The 21,238-nt window shown below is 55.0% G+C and overlaps 5 protein-coding genes across 5 annotated transcripts; 3 read left to right on the top strand and 2 right to left on the bottom strand.

The window, feature by feature from the left end:
• Positions 1-1,984: 1,984 nt before the first annotated feature.
• Positions 1,985-3,042, top strand: BROUX77_006527 (uncharacterized protein; the record flags this gene model as incomplete). Its single annotated transcript, XM_073751522.1, has 2 exons — positions 1,985-2,225; positions 2,282-3,042. The coding sequence occupies 2 exons, from the start codon at positions 1,985-1,987 to the stop codon at positions 3,040-3,042; spliced, it is 1,002 nt and encodes a 333-aa protein (XP_073603596.1).
• Positions 3,043-3,559: 517 nt separating this feature from the next.
• Positions 3,560-7,684, bottom strand: BROUX77_006528 (uncharacterized protein; the record flags this gene model as incomplete). Its single annotated transcript, XM_073751523.1, has 2 exons — positions 3,560-4,711; positions 4,769-7,684. 2 exons carry the CDS (start codon positions 7,682-7,684, stop codon positions 3,560-3,562), a joined length of 4,068 nt encoding a protein of 1,355 aa, XP_073603597.1.
• An 825-nt stretch (positions 7,685-8,509) lies between these two features.
• Positions 8,510-11,534, top strand: BROUX77_006529 (uncharacterized protein; the record flags this gene model as incomplete). Its single annotated transcript, XM_073751524.1, has 2 exons — positions 8,510-8,689; positions 8,832-11,534. The coding sequence occupies 2 exons, from the start codon at positions 8,510-8,512 to the stop codon at positions 11,532-11,534; spliced, it is 2,883 nt and encodes a 960-aa protein (XP_073603598.1).
• A 2,932-nt stretch (positions 11,535-14,466) lies between these two features.
• On the top strand, positions 14,467-17,389 carry BROUX77_006530 (uncharacterized protein; the record flags this gene model as incomplete). The annotated part of the gene is made up of 2 exons (XM_073751525.1): positions 14,467-15,129; positions 15,689-17,389. 2 exons carry the CDS (start codon positions 14,467-14,469, stop codon positions 17,387-17,389), a joined length of 2,364 nt encoding a protein of 787 aa, XP_073603599.1.
• Positions 17,390-18,103: 714 nt separating this feature from the next.
• Positions 18,104-19,659, bottom strand: BROUX77_006531 (uncharacterized protein; the record flags this gene model as incomplete). The annotated part of the gene is made up of 2 exons (XM_073751526.1): positions 18,104-19,365; positions 19,533-19,659. 2 exons carry the CDS (start codon positions 19,657-19,659, stop codon positions 18,104-18,106), a joined length of 1,389 nt encoding a protein of 462 aa, XP_073603600.1.
• Positions 19,660-21,238: the final 1,579 nt, after the last annotated feature.

A 21,238-nucleotide genomic window follows, 5' to 3' on the forward strand; every position in this document is an offset into this window, starting at 1 on the left:
TGGGTGAATAGTAAGCCCCCTATTGTGTGGGAGTGCAAGTGGGGGAGTTTTGCGTGGTAAATAGATTGAAATCGTGGATGCATGATGTTGATGTTAAAGTCAGCGCAACGAATGCATGAGGCAAGAGGAAGAGTTACACAGAGCCTGGGTTACCTAGCAGATGCGTAGGGTTAGAGAAAGCGGCAGTGTCACACGTGATGGGGGCCCATGTGCAAGCTTTAGGGTCTACAACTACATTCCTTTGTGTCAGGGTTCTCAGTGACATCATGCGATGCCGTCTGTGTCCGTGTCTCCAACTCTGGACAGACCCAGAGTACACGGAGGATACAGCCCAAGGTCGAGCAACAACGGGAACGAGAACGAAAATAGCAACGTCAGCAGCACCAACACGAGAGCTGGTCAGCGAGAATGCGCACTCTCGCACTTGGGGACACGCAATACCACCATAAAGGCGAAGTGGGCAGCAAGCAGCGGGCTGGGCCTCGCTCGACATGCGTGACTTTTACGCTTTTGTAACCCTGGCTTGCTGTGTTGTTGACGCCCGCCCTGCAATGCCGGTGGGCGGGCTGGTCCATGTGCTGCGATCCAGGAAGGAGGCAGATGTGCAGAGGACAGGACAGTGGGGAGCGGGCTTAGTTTCGCATCGTCCGGGCGGGACAATTTGTCTCTGGAGCAACGCTTTTGCATTGGCATGAACGAAGAGAAGAGGAGGGCAGGACGGAGGCAGTGGGAGCGGAGGTATCTGGGGCTTGGGGCTTGTACGCAATGCGAGAGCGTCAACGATGCGAGGTTGTGTGGTTGGTTGTACGCGTGGGTCGAAGTGAAATTGAAATTGGACGTGCTCAGTCAGCGACGTGGCTCAGGTGCAGAGCTGGCTTGGCTTGGAGTCGCTGTTTGAGAAGCCGTGTTTCTCTGGCGTCCGAACCCGTGGTGTTGTGTTCTTTTCAGTGTGGCGTTGTCGGTTCATAGAGACACAGTGTGCAGACTGTGGTGGCCGAGACAGAGCACCGTGCACACACTATGGCTGCAGTTGAATGCAATTCTCGGCTGTGTTTGTTTGTTTGTTTGCCGGTGGAGACAGGAAAGGAAGGCAGGCGAAAATGCCCAAGGCAGGCGCCAGAATGGCAGATGAGTTCCTGCCTTGTCGTGAAGCTGTAGTTGACGCACGCCAGAAGTAATTCATTTTTCTTCTATTTTCTTTTATTCTTTCTTTTTTGTTTACTCCATCATCTTCACTTCTGCCGTCCTCTCTCCGTTCTTCGTCTTCATTTCCTTTTGATTTTCCTCCGCGCTGCTTTTCTTTTGTCTTCTCATCCATCTGCGCCGTGCTGATCCTTTTTTAATTGCACCCTTTGTATCCTTTTGTTCCGTTCCCTACTGTTCCTCCAACGCTGTTTTTACAGTGGCCCGTCCGCCTAAAAGTGCTCACTACGCCCTACAACCGCCCTGTTCTTTACCGTGCCTTCAGCGGCCTCTCCGCCTAAACCCCCCCGCCGCATCCCATAAACGCCCTCTATATTTGGCCCAGGCCCTCTGTAATTTCTATTTGCGCCGCCCCTGTCCCTGTCCGCCGACCCTGGCGAGGGCCAACATCCGCTCTGGCTTTGCCCAATATAGGGTTTTCATTTCTTTTCTTCCAGTCTCCCTTTTTCCTCTGCTTCTTCCAGGCCTCCTATTCTTTCGCTCGCTTCTCAAGCCGCCGCCGCGTCGTCCTGGCCGTGCCTCCCCGCCCGCCTGCGAGATTCGCTCGACCGTGAAGCTTGACCCGATCTCCTGTATTTGTCTTCTAATATCTACACTCGCTGTCTGTCTCCTCCCGACCTCAGCGTCCCGCCCGCAGATCCCGCCCTCGCCCTGCAAATCTCTTCTCGCAACGCGCCTCCTCCGTGTGTCTTCTCGGCCCTGACCCTAATCGGCCCGCCTCCCCTGCCGTTGCTCGTCTCCTGTGCTCCGACCCTCCATCGCCCCCTCCGTCGCAGCCACCATGCCGTCCTTCGGCGACTTCACCGACATCTGTCACCAGACCCCGCTGCCGCTATGTGCCGCCATTGGGCCGCAGTCCGCCGCGGGCACCGGCGTTGGAATCGAGACCACATGCTTTGCCCGCAACATTGAGCTGGCCAACACCGTCATCTTCCAGGGCGCCGCTTCGGCCATGCACATCATTGCGCTGACCATGACGGTTATCATGATCTTTCACATCCGCGGAAAGTTTACTGCTGTTGGTTCGTCGCCCACCCTGAGCACGTCGCGTAGACGCCCCCGCTAACCCCAGTCACAGGCCGACGCGAAATCCTGACCTTCTTCTACCTCTACATGCTCCTGACCTTTGTCTCGCTCATCATCGACGCCGGCGTGGTCCCCCCGTACTCAGAGACTTACCCTTGGTTCGCTGCCATCCAACTTGGTCTGGCGTCTGCGACGGTCACGGCTCTCTTCATCAATGGCTTTGTCGGCTTCCAGCTGTACGAGGATGGCACCCCGCTGTCGGTTTGGCTACTGCGTCTCTGCTCTGTGTTTTCGTTCGCTATAACCTTCCTCGTTGCCATCGCCACCTTCAAGTCATGGTCTAGCTTGAGCCCCACCAAGACCACTGGTCTCTTTATCGTTATGGTTATCCTGAACGGAGTGCAGCTGGTTGTGTACATTGTGATGCAGATCATGCTGGTTGCCGGCACGCTCCAGGACCGCTGGCCCCTGGGTGACATCATTTTTGGCGTCTTCTTCTTTGCCGTTGGCCAGGTCACCATGTACGTCTTCAGCGAGGACATCTGCGACGCCCTGAGCCACTACGCCGATGGCTTGTGCATTGCCACTGTGTGCAACCTGCTTGCTGTGATGATGGTGTACAAGTACTGGGACTCCATCACCCGCGAGGATCTTGAGTTCTCAGTCGGCACGCGCATGAACAACTGGGAGGTCAAGGAGCTGTTGCCCGAGGAAGACCGTCGCCAGACCATGTACCAAGACGATGCGTACAACCCTAGCGGCCACGACTCCTACTTGCCGTCGCCCTCTGCCCGCTACTCGCAGCGGTATTAATGATCAACCCTTCGTCTTTCTGTTTCCACCCGGGCCGTCTTGGCTAGGGGGTTCTTTGTTTCTGTTTATTTTCTACTTACCGTACGGATAATGGTATGCTCATGTCAGCGGCGGCAGGCCTTGGCCGTTTTGTTATTCGTCGTTTTATTGTTTAATCACCGGCGCTAATGTCGGGCACGTCTGGTCCATTTTTTGTTCATTTTGCTTCTTTGTTATTTTTACTCTAAAGAGGGTCCTGCAATCTGGAATGCCGTGCCAGCCAGCATCTTGGTTGGCATGAACAACCGCGCAAGGGCGATAGTTGACAAGATATAAAAAAGTCTGTGACATGAGGGGGCGGTAGATGCGAGGACGTTGTCGTTGGGACCTCCCTCGTTTTTTTTTGTTGTTGGCACGACGTGGTGGGTGGTGTTGAGTATCATGTATATCCAATATAACATAGCAATTTTCTATCTTGTGTTCACGTCTGCGTTTCTGGTATGCGAGATCTATATATTTGTAGCTCTATTCTACGCGTTCATTCTATCATGTCTGTATCTTCGTTGGCGCCTGAAAGCAGGGAAGGGTCTATCGCCAGCCCGCCATTTCCCAGAGCCCCCAGTGTGCTTGGACCTCCCGACGTTGTGGATGTGTATAGAGGCAATGCCGACTGCAGCTGCGCATACGACTGTGGTGCGTCATGAACCAGATAGGCCTGCGGTGCGTAGCCGCCATATTGCGACGGATCCTGGTACATGGGCATCGACACCGGCGCACCGCTAGCATGATATTGGCCCTGGTGCACACTGGTGCTAGTCTGAAAGCCATCGTGGCCAGGCGGCAAGTGCGCTGCAGACGGCGGAATGAACGGCTGGATCTGCATGACCATCCCACCTGCCTGCTGCTGCTGCTGCAACGCAAGCTCGCGCGCCTGCGCCTGAATGACCTGTCTGAGCTCGAGCGCGCGGCGCTGCTCCTCGGCCGCGCGGCGCTGCTCCTCGGCCGCGCGGCGCTGCATCTTCTGCACCTCGGCTGCGAACCAGGCGGCGTGCGCGGCGACGGCGGACTGGTGCGCGGCGTGGGCGAGCGCGGGCCAGGCGGGGCCGGCGGTGGCGAGGATGGCGGCAGCGTCGACGCCGGTGCATGCGGCGAAGTAGTCGTGCGTGCGCGCGCGTGCGCTGGCGCGGTGCGCGCCGTCCATGGCGCTGAGGGCTGCGCGGGTCGCGCGGAGCTTCTTGGTGGGGTGGGTGGATGGGGGGTCGGCGGTGGGCGTGGGGGCGCGGCGGTGGGTGTCGGAGTAGATGATGGACCGCACGTAGGGTGCGACGTCGAGGGCGATGAGGCGCATGGGCCGGTCGAAGACGGACGGGTCGATGTGCGCGGCCCAGACGTAGATGCTGCTGGCTGCAATGGGGTCAAAGGCTGCCGAGTAGTCGCGGCGGGTTGTGGGAGGGGGAGCGGCGGGGGCGGAGAGGAGCAGTTTGAGCTTGTGGGTGGGGTCGGAAGAGGCGGGGTCTGCTGCTAGAGGACTAAGCTGGTGCTTCTGTGCCGAGGCTTTGATCTGGGCTGGAATAGAGAGGGGGAGAGTCGAGTATGATGACACGGGGTCGGCCTCGAGAAGGGTGTAGCCGACGATAAAGTCATCACGGCGCTTGGGTGCCATTCCGGGGGCTTCTGTATCAAGGCGGATCTGTCGACAGGTTAGTAATCGCAAGACTAGGAGACGTGATAATACCCTTGGACGTACTTGGTTCATTTCACCATAGGCCGAAATGGAGAGGATGTCGGAGGCACTCATGCTGTCAGCCAAGTCTGCAAAAGCCTCTAGCGCACGCAATCGACCGTTTCTATCGTCACTGTGCCTGGCAGCAACATTCTGACCGCCTGTTTCCCAGCCATACAAATCAACGCCAAAGCTTTCCCAACACTCCACAGCCACTTCGGGATCCTCGGGCTGAGCAGCCGTAGAATCGCGGCTAAGCAATCCCATCCCGCCTTCATACACACCCTCGCTCACAACCCGCAACGTATCCCCTCGCTCGTCAATGTCGCTGCCCTTGGGCCATCGCGCAAGCAGCCAGTCAAAGCCGCCCTTGACGTCGCCAACGCCAAATTGGCACCAGAACTGGAGCTCTGCGAGAACAGCGCGCAGGTCGCCTTTGCGACTGGCCCAGAGCTCTTCAACTGCCTGGCGATGCAAAACATGGCCTTCACAGGCGGCGATGAGCAGAAGCGCATCGACCGAGGGCTCCCGAGGTGGCGCGCGGAGGCGGAATATAGCATGGAGAGGGAGAGTATGGAGGGGAATCAGGGTCTCGTCGTTGCAAGTGATGATGAATGGGCGCTTAGCTTGGGTCATAAGCGTTACTAGCGTGGCCCAAAAGTTCTTGTCTTCATCGTAGAGAATATCGGCTTCCTCAATGAGAATTAGCGATTGTTTCTGCGCTGTCGCTTCCTTATTATCAGCGGTAGTTGCTGGTGTTTGGGCAGAGGCCTGTGTCACTGTCGACAAGGACTTTTTCGCAAAGAACGACGCCATGGCTGGGGATTTACCGGCACTGGACGGCTCGCCAGGCTCGCCACCTTGGTGTCGCACAAGATGGTTGCGAGTCATATCGCCAACCCTTTCGGTGATGTCCTTTCCGGCCCTCCTGCTGGCCGCGTTAATCTCAAAAACTTCAAAGCCCAGTTCCTTTGCAACAGCATAGACGGTGGCAGTCTTGCCCACACCATGCTTGCCGCTCAGGACAACGGCATTCTTGAGCCGACCAGTTACAGTGCGCACGACACTACGTTTGTCTCCGGCGGCGTCAGGACCCCATTCAGCCAGAACCTCGGCGTCGGACTCCTCGTCGGGAGAGTACACGCCGCTATCGTCGTCGCTATGTTCATCGACAATGAAGCCATCTAGTTTGCCCTTCTTCTTCTTGCCTCGCTTTTTAGATGACTTGGATTTCGACTTGGCGTCTGGGTTGGACGTGTGTACAGCGTTGACTTTGAGTGCCACAAGCCACTCTTTGAGGAGGAGCGCCTCCCGGCCCGACTGTAGGACCTGTGCGGCGCTTTGTGGTGCGTACTTTTGAGTCCAAGATGTCGACTCGCACGTGCAACGATCGTATGCGGAAAGGCCATCAGCGAGTTGGTGATAGAGGCGGAAGATGAAGGGATGAATGGGGCGGGCTTGTTGCTTCTTGCGGCGCTGTTGTAGCCGGGATCGAGACACAATCGCGATTTCGTCTTCACTAGAAGACTCAGCGTCACACGTGGAAGCTGATTGGGTCTCAGCGGCCGCAGCCGGGACAGGAGGGGAAGTTCGCATTTGTCGTTTTATGCGCGCCTGCACCCGCCGGCCACTTTCGACATGTCTCGTAGGAATTCTTAGAGAGGGTGGAACCGGAGTGAAGTCATCGTTGAGTCTTGCTAGAGCTGCCATGATGTTGCTGATACCCAGCTCTGACTGAAGACATGTGATGATGGACTCAGATGTGGAGATTGTGATAGCCTGTTGTTTTGACTTGCGTTGTGGAGGAGATAGTTTGGAGAGACTCTCAGAGCTTCTGGAGTGTGAAGCCGGCGTATAGGAATCAAGGCCTCGCACATGTACCATATCCATAGGAGGGAACAGAGGAAATTGGGCCCCAGGAACTTTGACTCCCTTGGTCTTGAACCCAAAGCCAGGGCCATCGAGTTCACTAGAAGGGACTGGGGGCTGGATCTTGCGTCTGGGAGAGCAAGGTGTTGACAAAGATATGGTCGTTTTCTTGGCTGGAGGCGGGGGCGGGGGGATCGAGGTTGCCGCAGCACCCTTCTTGAAGAATGGGTGGGTAGACTTCGAGCTTTGAGCCGGTATCGAGTTGCCGGGTACAACAATTGATGTTGCGACTTTCGAGATGGCTGCCTCGGGAACGGTCGGAAGGGGAGACGCAATAGGGTCGGATAGAGGTAAAGGTTGTTGTGGACGCGGAGGCCGGGCTAGGATTTGCTGTATAGCAGCGCCTATACGATGTCGGGTTGCCTTGTCAGTCCCGTAGCGCATGGTCACAATGCGCTGTGCTGGAGGTTTGCGGGGTCGTCCACGGCCCGGCTTTGCGCCTTCCAATGGCTCGGGCTTCTTTGACTTGGCTTTCGGTGGCGAGCCCAGCGTCCCCGTTTTCACGTTGAACTTGAGCACCTTTGAGGGCTTGTCTGGAACGACACTAGTAGTCGAAGTCGAGCATATTAATGGGGCTTTCGGCGGCGCCTGTGAGGTTGCGGGCGGAGAATATGACGGCGTCCGGGTTGTGGTTTGCGGCAGCTGTGGGGCTCCGGGGAAGAAGCCGGGCATTTCGTCATCAACCTCGCCCTCGGCATCCTCAAGACCCTCGTCTTCGAACACAGGAGGAGTCTCCAGGCCATTAGTTGCCCTGTCGAGAGGTGTGGCTGACTGGGGCTTGAGAAGGCTCAGCAGCGGCCCCTCAAGAGTATTTGTGCGCTTGCGCGAGCCCAGGTCCTTGGACCCAGCGGTTTTTCGTTTCTTGCGCGAGCCGCTTTGGCTCGAGTCAGATAAGTCGTGGAGGGCGGGCGAGGAGGCACGATCGGAGCCGGGTCGGGAGGCCTTGAAGAAAGGATGGATTTTGCCGCCGGCACAGTTGGCGGTGCTGGGGTCACCGTGCGTCGGGCTCATGGTGGAGAGGGCACCAATATATGGCAAACGATAGATTTAGAAGAGATCGAGCTGTGAGAAGGGCGGCGGTGAAGTTCGACGTGGGAATCCAAGTACGATAAGCAAAAGATGAAGCTCAAGCGAGCATGCTGACTTGGTGCGAAAACCAAGAAAGTAAATAGACGTGGGATATATAAACAAACAAAAGCGGCGGTGGCAACGGCTTCAGAGATGCAAAGGTGAAGATGTGAGGTTCAAAAAAAGGGAAATGAAGATAATTTAGCGCTTCAATAGTATGTCACGTGAATCAGACCCGGAAGGAAGTGAAAACTGTGCGGCCGTTGCAGAGCAGTTGCCGTTGGCGAAGGTGTCGTGATATGATGGTCTTCTGGCTGTTTTGTCCTGAGCAACTGCCACAGGTCCACCCAGCCCACGCGTGTGTTTGGAGTAGGCACGCGTCCCGCGTTAATTGCTGTTGCTGCAACCAGGGTTGGTTGCACAAGACCAAACGGGTTAGCTTCAGTGCAGGCGCACGCCTCACCGCCTTTTGGCCCCACCTTTGCTGTCGCTTAGTCAGCCCAATTCTGCCACCAAAAATATTTTTTTTCTGTAGCCATCGCGGCTTCACTGCCGCTTTAGGGAGCGCCAATCACAACGCCACCACCAGAGATCGAGCGCCTGGTTTTCTTGTTCGGAGCTGCGTGGCCATTCTTAGCAGCCGTCGTTTTCTCGCGCCTTTTCCGTTCTTGCTCTCACTTCCTAGCCGTATTTTCTGGCTGGCAGACGTCCTTGTCGCCGTTTCTTGCGTCTCGTCTGTACTTCTGCGTCGCCATCTCCCACACCACAATGTCTACCAACTATCGGATACGAAAGCCGTATGTCTTGGCTACGCTGCCGCGGCCATTCAACCCAGAGACCGGCAAGTTCTTTGTCGGTGATGTTTTCGGCCATCAGCTCGATCAGCCGCGCAAGAAGCGCACCGAGCTGATTGCTGCCATCGACGGCGAGAGCGTCAATCTGTACGATGTAAGCAGCTGCCCTGGGGCTATTGAGCTTATTATTCTTGCTTGGCTTCCTGTCTGTGTACTTGGTTTTGTACTGCACATACGTTTTGTGTGTATCTTAGCCTCTGGTATCGCATATTAACCTCTCCTCTTGTTCCTCCCAGATCGCCAGCTCCAGTCTCATCACCTCCCACCCGATCCCCCCCGAGCAGAGCTTTTCCTGTGCGCCCATCTCTCTGCGCCTGCGCCTGGCCAAGCCCCACGGAACCGTTCGCTACACCTATGCTGCCACTCGCACTTCAACAAGTGCCAAGGGCAAGCCCAAGCAGCGCATCACTGTATTCAAAGATTCCGTCGACATCAACGGCAAGGCCACTTCCGAGTCTCTATCCGTCACGGTTCCTTCAACCTCGCCTATTGTCCTCCTAGAGACCTCGACCGTTCTCTCTTCCGTCGCCGATGGCCGCTTTGACGGAAACCTGGTAGCCGTGTGCAAAAACGGCCACATCCTGTGCTTCAACCCCGAGGATCTTAGCCTCAGATGGCAGCAGTCGGGCAGCAGCCTGTCGCAGGACGAAGTGAACAAGTTCTCTGCATTGACTGTTGAGCACGCCGTTGTGGTCCCTGCGGGTGATGTCATTGACGGTCTGTTTGAGGGCAACCTGGATACAGTGTCATCAGCCTTTTCGCGCGCTGTGACCAAGGATCAAAAGGCCCGCGCCGATGTCGTTGTCTTTGTCGCATGCGTGACTCGCGATGGTGCCTCGGAGCGCCTGCTGTGCGCACTTGCCGTGAACCCTACTGCCGCCGATACCGATGCCACCGTCCCAGCCCTTGTTCGTCTGCACATGGCCAACCTTCCGGAAGCTGAGAAGCTGTCGGCCTCGACCGAGCGCCAGTTCCGTCTGCATATTCCTTCTGGAAGCCTGACTATGCTTGGTGGTGACTACATTTATGTCTACGATATCTCGCGCCCTATCCCCCAGGTTGCTTCTGTCATGTATCGTGAAGCTGCTACCAGCATCCTGCGCCTGACTAACCATTCGATCATTGCTGTATCCGCGTCCGAAGTCGCCGTGTGCAACCCTGGCTTTGGCTCCGTACAGGCTCTCATGTCACTTGACTTGACCGCTCTCAGGAAGCCTCTCAAGGGTGAGACGCAGCGCTTTTCCATGCTTGCCAACTTCAAGAAGCTGGATCTCGTTGTTGGTTTGGTTGGTAGTCTACTCGTTGCCCTCCCTGTGGAGCAGCCGCGCTTTGGTGCCAAGAAGCGCCAGGCTGAAGGTCTTCTTATTGACAGCATTGGCCGCGGCGGCCCCCGTGACCCGCTGAGAAAGCGCACTCGTGTCGAGGATGCCGATTTCTTCGCTGCCCCTCTGCCTGGCACCATGACGGCCGAGTACATCACCGAGCTGCGCGCAGCCATGGATTCTGCCGACAAGGCACTGGCCGACGGAGATATAGCTGCATTTGACCGGCTGCTGGCTCCGTGCTTCGGGCTTTCTGTTGGCGCTGACGGTAGCTGGGATTTTGAGCGCGGGGAAAAGGAGGCCTACCCGCTGGTTGACCGCCGCTGGGTCCTCTATGCTCTGAGCCGCGCATTCTCCCTTGGCCAACCGACCCCGGAGACCGCTGCCAATGGTGAGGAGGAGCGTCTTCCTGAGCTGCAGGTCACTCTGCCTACGAGCAACGTGATCGTGTACCTGGCGATGGCTGGCCACTTTACGCTGCGGAATGTTCGCGCCGCCTTCCGCGAGAGTTTGGAAAACGTCGATGTGCCGGATGCTCACCTGGCCCGTGGCTCTGTGCTTCGCCTTGTAGAGCTGGACCCTAGCATGGACCTGCTTCACAACTATCTGGTCTCTAGTAAGCTGACGGCCGTTGAACTGTTGACTGCTATTATGGTGGTTCTTCGTAGCCTAGGCTTTGTGCCTGAAGAAACAAACAAGGTCAAGGCCATCGAGGATACCCCATCTCCTGATCTGGCATCTTCAGAGACTACGACACCAGCCTCATCGTCAACCAAGTCACCGGACGCAGACGCTGATATTTCCATGGAACTGGATGAGCTGGAGCGCGAGCTTCAAACCACAGAGTACTACCTCGGTGACGAGGACTCAACACGTGCGCGTGCCCTGACTGTAGCCTTTGCCAAACTGGCCGCTCAATCTGCTGCCGCTACCGTTACCGCCCTGCGCGCTACGCTTCAACCTCACGAGGTCCTCTCGCTCATCTATGTGCTGCGTGGGGAGCTTGTGCGCGGCTCCTGGACCACCCGATACCAAAACCAAGACGGAACTGGCCTCATCTCCGACGACGACCAGAAAATGGACTCTTCTGATGCTGAATTCGATGCTGATGCTGCGCCTGATAGCAGCATTACGCTCATTGCCGACTTGTTGTCCCGTTGCATCGATGCTGTTGGCATGCTAGGGTGGATGGTCCACGACAATCTCTCGGTGGCTACACCGTCTCCTTCGCTTAATGAAAGCCTGGACCTGGATGACTTTTTGTCTGCGCTCAAGCTTGAGGTGTCGGCAGCCCTGCAGGGTCTTGAGGAATGCGTTGTTCTTGAGGGTCTGGTCAGCGGCGCAGTTCGTCATGCTCAGGGTATTACCCGTGCGGCCCAGATAGATGAGCAGCGTGCAATTGAGCGTGGCCTGCGCAAAGCGCCCGCCGTAATGGAGGCGACTAGCGCTACGTCTGGCGAGGCGGCCATGTTGCCTCTTGGAAGCAGCTGGGCGGGTGTTGAGTCTGGCTGGAAGGTTGACAAGGGCGGCGAGATTATCCAAAGAACCCACCGTGAGCTGGAGCATCTGCTTAGCAAGGGCACGAGGACATACTCTCTTGAGAAGCTGGTGTTCTAAGGGTTGTCGGGTAAGGATTGTTTAGGGTATTTGTGCTTGTTATCGGCGTTTGGGCATGGCTTGACTTGCGAGTACTTGTAGTGCGTACCTAGTTAGTAACTAGTTGATTATACTTGTTTCCTCCCTTTTTTTTTCCTATTCAATTGGTTAGTTACGTCAGTTTTGATAAGCGCATCATGATCTCGGGAAGAAGAGAGAACGGATCGAGATCGGCCTTGACGGCTTAAGGTCAGGCAAAAAAAAGCCAGGCCCGCCACCAGGTAAAATGATGGCTCTATGACGACATAGGGCTAAAGTTCTAAAGCCGACCAGGGAAGGGCTGTTTGGCACCTTCTGCATTCTTGGTTGGTCCGGGTTCAAGGGTCCTTGTGTTACCGGGCCCACTTAAGTAGCTAGATGCATTCTTTTGGGCTTAATCAACTGGGCTTTTCCTTGCGGCTCGGCCAATGTGCGTATGTGCAATGACAGCATGCAGATAAAAAAGGAGGAAAAAAGAAAGGAAGAACAAGGAAACCAGGGATGCAGGGAGAACATGAAAGACGAACAAGGACGAGCGAGAAAAAGACAAGTTGTCAATGGAGCCTGATTGTTCCAGGCGGGCCAAGGCCGTCGTGCTAGTTAGTTGATGGACCATTGCGTAGTTATCACAATGCTTGATGGACGGGAATCTCTGTGGCGCGGATATGACATCACGACCCGAGGCCACTGACCGGTAGCTCGCCTTGATTTTAGTTTCAATGGGGGCTATACTAATGACATGTAGATAAAGGTTGTAATTGGGCACCGGGAAAGGCACCTGATGGCTGAAGATGGCAACTACCCAAGTCAGGGTGACAGGGCCCAGTGTCACAACGAGGGAAAGTACCGAGCAGGAGATGGGCCCCGAAAACCAAGAGAAGCAACTGCGCACCGGAGCTGGAAATTCCAAATCATAGCAACTGCCTGCCTCGAAATCACCGAGTCTTGTCGCAGGTTTTGGGACCTTCCTGATCTGGGCTTCTGGGTGACAACGGACTGTGTGGCATGGTGTTTCATGCACTGTGGGGATGCACGATCAAGCACATTTTAACCTTGCAGCTTATCTGCTGCCAACAGGGCACGGAGTCGCCTTTGCTCTAGCCCAGGCCTGGATTTGGCATGTCCATTCGGGGATGAAGATCCGTAGCAGCCGTGGGGAGACGTAGCGTCTAGAGGGGGGGGCATGTATTATATAACAGCAACGTGACAAGGCTTGAGTTGATAGACGCCAAAGAGCTTGCTTTGTGTGGGTGGTGTCAGTTGTTGAGGCCCTGGCCCGCGGCCGACTGGCATAAGGCAATATGGTGCAATGCGTAGACGAGGCTTTCATATTCATGCAGACTACAGGCTGGCTGGGCTAGACTTTGATCCGAGCTGAGCTTTTGCGTGTCGGATATTTTGTTGGCCATTTCTTTTTCTTTTTGAGACGCGGACACGGGTAGGCGTTGGGTTGGGTTGGTGAAAGGGAAGCCAACTTGGCGCGACTGGAAGATGGATGCGATGTGGACGTCTATCTTGAGTTCTGCGAACTATGTATGTAGTTGGTCAATTTAAAGGGGTTTTTCTTTCTTTTCTACTCTAGGGTCCCAAAGAAGCAGGACCAGCTCAAGAAGGGAAAGAACCTGAGCCTGCTGTTTCCTCTTTCTTGATTAATTTTTTGACTCGGGGATTCTAATCCTTCCTGCCTTCCACGGCAGTTCCTTCCCTGTTGTCCGATGTCTTTCTCCGGCGTGGCGTCGTTTGTGTATGTGTATCGATTTCGATTTGGCTTCGGCAACTACGACCTGACTGCAGGTTTAACAGGTCGTGTTTTGTGCAAGGGAATGTCGCTGGCGGCAGCTGGAGAGGGAGTGTGTCTGGCTTTGTGTCCGACGTTGTGTTTGGGTTTGTGACGGTGTTTGGTTTGTCTTTGGCTTGTTTCATGGCCGCCAATCAAAGTACGGCAAGAGCTCTGGATCCTTCTGCTGGTTCGGGAAGGCGTGGAAGAGGCAAGAGCTCGACGGCGGCGTAGGCCGACACTTCCATTGGGGGTTGCTCTTTCTTGTTTTGTCACAGCATCAAGCTCCTGCCTCACAAGCTCGCCCCTGCCTCACAGCATCAAGCTCCTGCCCCGTCTTGCGCCTTCCCGTTCGGCTCAAAGCCCTGAGCCCTATTTTCTGCCGTCTCTTACCGCACAGCGGCCATCGCCAAAATTCCGCCCAACCTCGGCCATCTTTTTTCCCTTTTTTTTTTTGTCTCCTCAAAGCCGCTGCGCTAGCTGAAACATCAAGTCTGCCCCCATCATCATCGACGCGACCCGCCGCCATGCTCCACGCCAAATCGCCGGGTCGCATTTAAGATGCTGGCCTTTGCTTATTTTGCTGGGTATTATATCACTCCATTTTATCGGCGCTGCTTTGCTTGACTCGACTCCTTCAAGACTGACATATTCTTTCAAGCCTGCACCCAGTCACATCGGCAGTCTCCTAGGTTTTTTCTCCCATTTTTTCCAGGCCCTTTCCTGGCCTCCTGTCCGTGAACTGTGGACAGGCCAGTTTCGGGCGCTGCGCGTACTTTCGTGTGAAAAAGAGAATCCCCCTTCACATCGGCCACGACTACTTATAGGACGCCGGCAAGCATCTGGGCTCTGGGGCTAGACTTTCCCCTTCATGTTTTTTTCTCTCCATATCAGTCCTCCCGACGCATTTGTATCCCGCCACAAACCTTGTACGAGGTCTATCTACTCTCTGCTTATTATTTTCCGCCTGTACTCCCAGGGCGTCTGTCCTGTTTTCTCTCTGCCGTGTCTCCTTGCTGCCGTCACGGCCTGTGTGCCACTCTGCAGCTTTGCATGCATCCGTTTCTGGCCTTGGCATAGCACTACAGCCCAATCGGTTTTCTTCTGCTGTTTGGTCCTGCGCCTCACATCACCAACATGGCTCTTCCCATGGATATTCCAATGCCAACCACGCTTATGATTGCCGCCTTGGATAATAGCGATGTTTTAGCACTAGCCCTATTCCACCGGGCCCAGGCACTTTCTGCTACCTCGGTCTCGAACCTCGGCACCCATCTTTCGTCTATACTTGATATTGTCACTGCCTTGCACACGGCGCTCGCCAACCTCCGCACCGAAGCAGCCAACGAACGAAGCCGGTTGTATTCTCCTACCACTGCAGGCCAGGTGACCAGTATCCTGAACGCCTGCGCCAGTGCTCTCGGCTACTTGAACAGAGCACTGGAGAGGCCCGGCGCTTCGTCAGATGCTGCGCAGGACTTCTCGGCCTATGTCTCGCAGATCAGGAAGCATCAGGTCATTCTACAACACATCCTTGAAGATGTCCAGAAGAACCGCGTCAGCCCGAAGCTTTCTTCCCCAAGTGACACTGATGACTTGCTACCAAAGGACGGTCCCTCTCGCCACAATACGGACGAAGCTACACTTCGTGATATTCGCCTCCAGCTCGGCCGGATTGCTCCCGGATTTGTAGAGCAGCGAAATTCTAGCTTGGAAAGCACTGATGATGATCTCTGGCTCAAAGTCCGTGCCCAGTTGGTCAAGTGCGGGCTTCCCTCACGCGTCGTTGACAATAACTCGGTAAGCCTCATTTTCTCTCTGCAAGCTTTTTTGATTGGCTCACCTGCACCCAGTGCTGTTGGATCTCCCTGGCCCGTGGCCACCAAATAGGGCAATGGGAAGCCAGAAAGGGGACCACGCATATTCAGTCAAGGGCTGAGTTTCTCTGTCATTCTGTGGCTCCCGTTTGCCACACAGATGCTGTCATCTCGGCTGGGTACTACCTTTTCCCGCCCTCCCTGTTCACCTTTTCTTCACCTGGTTTTGGGCTTCAAGTTGTTATAGCCACACGCCCCTTGTCAAACCAACTTTTACTTTTGCCCCGCCGCCGGTAGTCATCGGGTCTGGTCTGGCTTAGATTGTGGCTTGTTCTTTGTTAGACTTGCAACGCTCAAAGTCTTTTTGCCTCGTCAATGACACAATGCAACTTAACAGGAATCCTGCAACTACGTCCATACTGGGCTATACGGTTCTTTGTTCCTATTTATACATCTTCAACCTCCTCTGCCATTTGGAGTCTTGGCCATAGCTCGCATCATTTCATTTGTCTACATTTCTCTAACATTATCTTTTGCAATAGTCTTCACTCAAATCTCTCTTCCACTCTATTCAGAGAACCTATCAGAATATCAACGATTCTCTGCCCAGTTCTACCACCACATCATCCAACAGCAACGCCACTCTTTTATCCAGCACTTCATCTCAGAAACCTCTCACGGCAACATCCAGAGCCCGCTCTGCTTCAATTTCTTACTCTTCTTCTCCATTTCAAAAGGAGCCCCTGCCTATCTCCAGCAGTTCCACGACTGCCGGTTCTCCCTTGACTACACAACCCCCGTCAACAACAATGAGAACTCGTGAGCGGGCTTCGTCTCTGCGGGACTCGGGTAGCGGCATCTCTACTGCCGACTTCCAATATATCATTACTGATGATTTGACTCGTTTCATAAACCGTTCAACTCCACTTCCCATTCCTACCTCCAAGGCTGATTCATCATCCAAAGACCACCGTGGCTCGCACACTGGCAAGTCGCAACTAGTGCCGATTGGTCCCGACCAATTTGGTAATCTCATTGCACCGTCTGCCCTGTGGACCAAGGTTGACAGAACCAAGTTCACGGCTGAAGCCTTCCGTCGTTCCAATAAACATTTCGAAGCCTTCCCTGATTTTATTGCCGTGCTGGGATTCATTAGTGAAAGTGATCTAGTGCGCTTGGCGAATTTAAGCAAAGACATCCGCCAAGAACGACTGCAATATGCCATCCCATCACTTAGACCTACCGATAAAGGTGGAAATGAGTTTTCCGAGAAAGGGCATCCAAGGAAACCCGACCAGTATAACCATTACCGCTCCCGTGATCACAAACGGGACTACGGCTCTCCCGAGGATGATGCTCGTCGGTGGCGCAAAGAGCACGAAAACAAGAGTCAAAGAGACCAAGATACACATCATCACAAGGACAACCAGGGCCTTGACTCTTTGAAACAGTCCCGCACCCGCGCTTCTTCCATGTCGCTGGTGATGCCTGGGCCACAATCTCATGAATCCATCTCTCGGCCCAAGCCTTGTATTGTATCGCCTCCCATTTCCACCTCAGAAAACCCAAGCCACAACATGGCTCTAACACTGGCGAATGGCCCTATGTCACGGTCCCCTCCCACTCGACCCAAGAGCATTCTCAAAAATGCCAACCCCCACGATGTTGTTTACGATCCTAACCCTCGTGAGGTTCAATCTTTGCCAAGACAGTCTTACATGCATCACATGGAGACTGCTTACCGAAATAGTAAAAACAGTATCGGGGACTATAGCGATGGTGGTTCACACACCAGCTCAGGATCTGAACGGGAGCGTCACCGGTCTCGTCGGTATGACTATGAGCGTGACTCATCCTCAGATACCAGTCACGAACGCTATATTAGTGGCAGCAGTAGACCCAAGGATGATTCATTGGCAACCAAGCCTCGCAGAGAATCTTACGCCATGGTTAGTTCTGCGGGGGATGATACTAATATTCCCCCCTCGGCCCGCAAAAGTTCAGCCACGCCTAGGCGATACAGCGAGTCTCGCCGGTCGTCTACTTCACACCGCGAAGACCGGGACAGCTTTAGCAGTGAGCAACGGCGTGACAGCAGAGCGGGAGACAACTACGAGAGACACTGTGACCGAGATGGCCGCAAGGATAGCCGAGACTATCGGCATGCTGAGCGCGATGGGCGTGATCATCGCAAGGAGAGACGCGCGTCGCTGATGTCTGCCTTGAGAGATGCTCTATATTAGGGGTGACATTTTTTGTCATTGTTTGTTTTTCCTCGTTGTTGGATTTGTGTGCTGTTTGTGTTTGTTGATATCCCTGTTTCTATAGCATGTGACATTTTCTTTTGGCTGTTCAGTTTGTGTTTTCTATGTTTTTGCTTACGACGTCTATTGGTTTTTGGGTATTAAGGCTTGTTGTACCTGCGTCTCTGTCCAGAGGGCGCAGTAGGTAGATTGGACTTGGGGGTTATGGATATATAATATGATAGATTTAAACGGATACGAGCCTCTTCAACGTAGCCCATGTGCGCAGATTTCAGTGGCTGAGTGAATCAACTTTGGAAGCTAAGTCGCATCACGTTTCACGTTTCACGGCTCTGCGCCCCGTGGCATCGCATGGCATCGGAAGCTGGGGCCGAGTGGATCGCGGAGATGAGATGAAATGCAGTCAAAGAGGGCAACTACGAAGCCCCGGTGGGGGGGTAAAGACTATAAATAGAAACTGTTGATAAAATGTGTAAAGTCACAAGACACCTCGAAGTTCGCGGCCTATTGCGTGGAGGCAAAAGGGAAAAAAAAAAAAAAGGAGCTAACCAACCAGCGAGAAATGTAAAACTAACTGTCTCGAATTATGAGAAAGTATAACGAGCAAGACCTCACGCGTAACAAGAAAAAAAATGTGAGAAAAAAGAACCATCAATGGAAAACGGGAGGCCTTCTGCCCGCGTGACGCGAAGCTCAAGCTCGTGCCACGAACAGCGCCACAGCCGGAGCAAGCCACAGACACAGGTTGCGTCCCACGCCCGAGAGCACGTGTTGTGTGCTGGCAGCGCTGGTCGTGACGGCCGAGCCGGACGCGGCACTGCTAGACGAGTCGCAGTCCTGCGAGAAGGAGGACTTGCCGCAGCCCGTGCCGCCGGACTTGGACGACGACGAGGAGGAGGAGCCCGAGGACGACGAGCCAGATCCTGACGAGTCCGACGAGTCGCTCCCTGGGGCGGTCACGGGGATGTTACTCCCGCCCGGCACCTGGCTGCTGTCGTTGCTCTCGTCGTCTGCGCTCGCGCTGGAGCTCGGCTTGGCGCCAGCCGTCATGTTCGTCCCGGTCGCCAAGAAGGACGCGAGGATGGTTTCGTCATCGGAATCAACGACTGTGTCATTCGTCGCGCGGCCGTCCGAGTAGTGGTAGCTCGTGCGCTTGTTGGTGCCAGGCGCACTGGGCGCATCGTAGCACTCGACCGTGACTTCGGAGAAGATAGCATAGTAGTACCCGTGCTGCTTGATATCCTCGCCATCCCAGTCAATCTCGCCGCCGGCCCAGTCAATCGTGCCCTGGCGGTTGGACGCGAGCCCGCCGGGCCACAGCGAGAGCTGCACGCGCGAGGGCGTCTGCGGGAAGTCCCACTGCTGGGCCGTCGCGTTCCACGTGTCGGCGCGTTTCTTGGTGCGGCCGACGCGGCCGTCGACGAGCCAGTCGATCTGGTCGGGCGTCCAGCGGATCTCGTAGTCGTGGAACTCGTCGAATGTGTTGCTGATCTCGCTGATGTTGCCGCCGTTGTTGTAGTCCGGGATGCCCTGGAAGTAGTAGTTGGTCTGCGCCGTCGACAGGTCGGCGCCGATGAACTCGTAGTCGATCTCGTCCTTGACGTCGCTCATCAGGATAAAGGCCGTGACGACGCCGGCGCCGCGCGACGTCTTGAAGCGCGCCTTGACGTTGCCGTACCACATATACGTGCTGGTGGCCATGACGGTGCCGACGCTGTTTTTCGGCATCGTCAGCAGGATGTTGCCGTCATACTCGAGCGGATTGCCCTGGTACACCCAGTCGGCTTTGGACGGGTCGCCAAGGTACTTGCTCGTGCTGACGATGCGGTCCGGGTCGTCCCATTTGTACGTCTTGCTTTCGCATACGGGCGCCGGCACGCACGAGTCGAGAGAAAAGGACATGCGCGGGTCGCAGCCCCCGAGGCAGTAAGCGCCTGTTCCACAGGCTCCGTATTCTGGCACGCACGAGTTAGTCCGGGGGCGTGTTCTGTCGTGCTTTGTTGTGCTGCCCGTCTTGCGTGTCAAGGCATGCAAGCCCCAGTCGCACGGCGCCGCAGTGGCTGGCACTGACAGGTGGCTCGGGCAGGCGGAGACGGAGAACAAATCGAAGACGGAGACTTACGAGAACAGCACGGCGCAGATTCCGGGCACTTGTTTTCCAAACTGCACTCGGCTTGGTCCGCAGCCAGAGCCAGAGACGAGTGCCAGGCTAAACCGGCCGCTACGCCGAGAAGTGTGTAAGAGCGCATTGCGATGGATCTATGAGCAGCAGAACTGGACAGAAAGAACACACTAGCTGCTGGCTTGGTTTTTGGGGGACCAGGTGCTTGTTATCTGGTTATTGGATAGCAGTTGGGATTTCAATAAAATCGAATCAATGGCGCGTCGGGCTAGTATCAAGTTGACGAGCCAAGTGTGACGCGAGATGTGATGATGAGAGCGCACGCTCTGAGAAGCAGGAGCAAACCAAAGATGAGATAAAATCGGCCGCCTAAGAAACAAGAACACCAGCAATCAAATGAATGAAATTGATACAAAACATAAGAGAAACGATCAAGTCCGGTGTAGGTGTCGAAGATATCACAGGTCCAAGCAACGTTCAGGCAGATGACGCTCAAAGCAAATCAAAAGAAAAGAAGACCCCACGAGAGCCTGTGGTCACGAAGAAAGAAAAATATAAAAAAAAAAAGACGGGCCAGAGCAGAGCAACCGAACAAACAACCCGTACGCCAACAACACAAGAAAGCCCCCAGCCGATTCGTGCCTCAGACCACCGCCTGGAACGCCAGCAACATTGGTACCTGCATTTCTCCCCCGTCGGCCCATGTGCCAATCAATGTATGTACATACATACATATGTATACAGCCTGGGCGGGCAGCCGCAACGCACCAACTGCCATCCAGGCTGTCGGCTCACAAGTTCCCGGGCGGTCCAGCGCGGCTGGCGCCCCTTGTCATCTCTGCGGTTGGCATGTGTGCGCTCGACGACGGTTCTCTGCACCAACGACCTGGAAGGAGGCATTGGCCGGGGTGGAGGAGGGAGGGGTTGAGTCGTCTGCGGGCAACAATGTACCACGCTTTGCAGCTGGCACTGACGCATATTCATTTCAGACGGTGGCTTTGTGTTCTTCTTTTCCACAAAAGACATGCAACAACAGGTGCATTCTATGGATCTTGGCCCCCGTCCTGGCCGCCGGTAAACAAACCCGGGCCTGCCTGACGCTTGGCGCAACATATACGACACCGGCCCCCACCACCCAGACTGGGCCTCACGCCACGACACACGATAAATCGAGCATAGAATCTCGCATTCCAGCCTAGGCCCAGAGGGAGAGACAGCACGCCCAGGCTCAGATCCTACCCACCTTGCCCCAAGCACAAAGCTCGCTGGAGCAATCCACCGCCAGGCCAACGCCGTCACTCAGTCGCTGCAGGATCGACAAACAAAGGAACAAAAACACGAACATGCAAATGAGAACTAACTAGTCAACCGTATGGCTAGGGCGAATCCCTTCCGTGCTCTCTTTGCACTAACTCGCTTCGCCAGGAGAGAGATACTGAGGTCCCAAGCGAACATGGCAACTGCTAAAAAAGTCACCTGTCATTCACCTATTATTAGACGAACCTTTTTTTCATGGTGGCACAAGGCAAGTTTGACCGGGCCTGGTAATTGCCTGTCCTGTTCATGTTACTTGCAGGTAGCTACCGTAGACATTAGACACACATGTCCCTCTGTACCGGTATGGCACCTGCTGTCCTATGTCGTCGTACTTTCTCTCTTCTTTCCTCCCCCTTTTTCTTTTTCTTCTTTTCTTTTTTTTTTCTTTT

Source organism: Berkeleyomyces rouxiae, assembly GCF_048999995.1.
Source record: "Berkeleyomyces rouxiae strain 22BRR77 chromosome Unknown BrBRR77_ptg000008l, whole genome shotgun sequence".
In the NCBI taxonomy this organism is placed as follows: Eukaryota; Fungi; Ascomycota; class Sordariomycetes; order Microascales; family Ceratocystidaceae; genus Berkeleyomyces; species Berkeleyomyces rouxiae.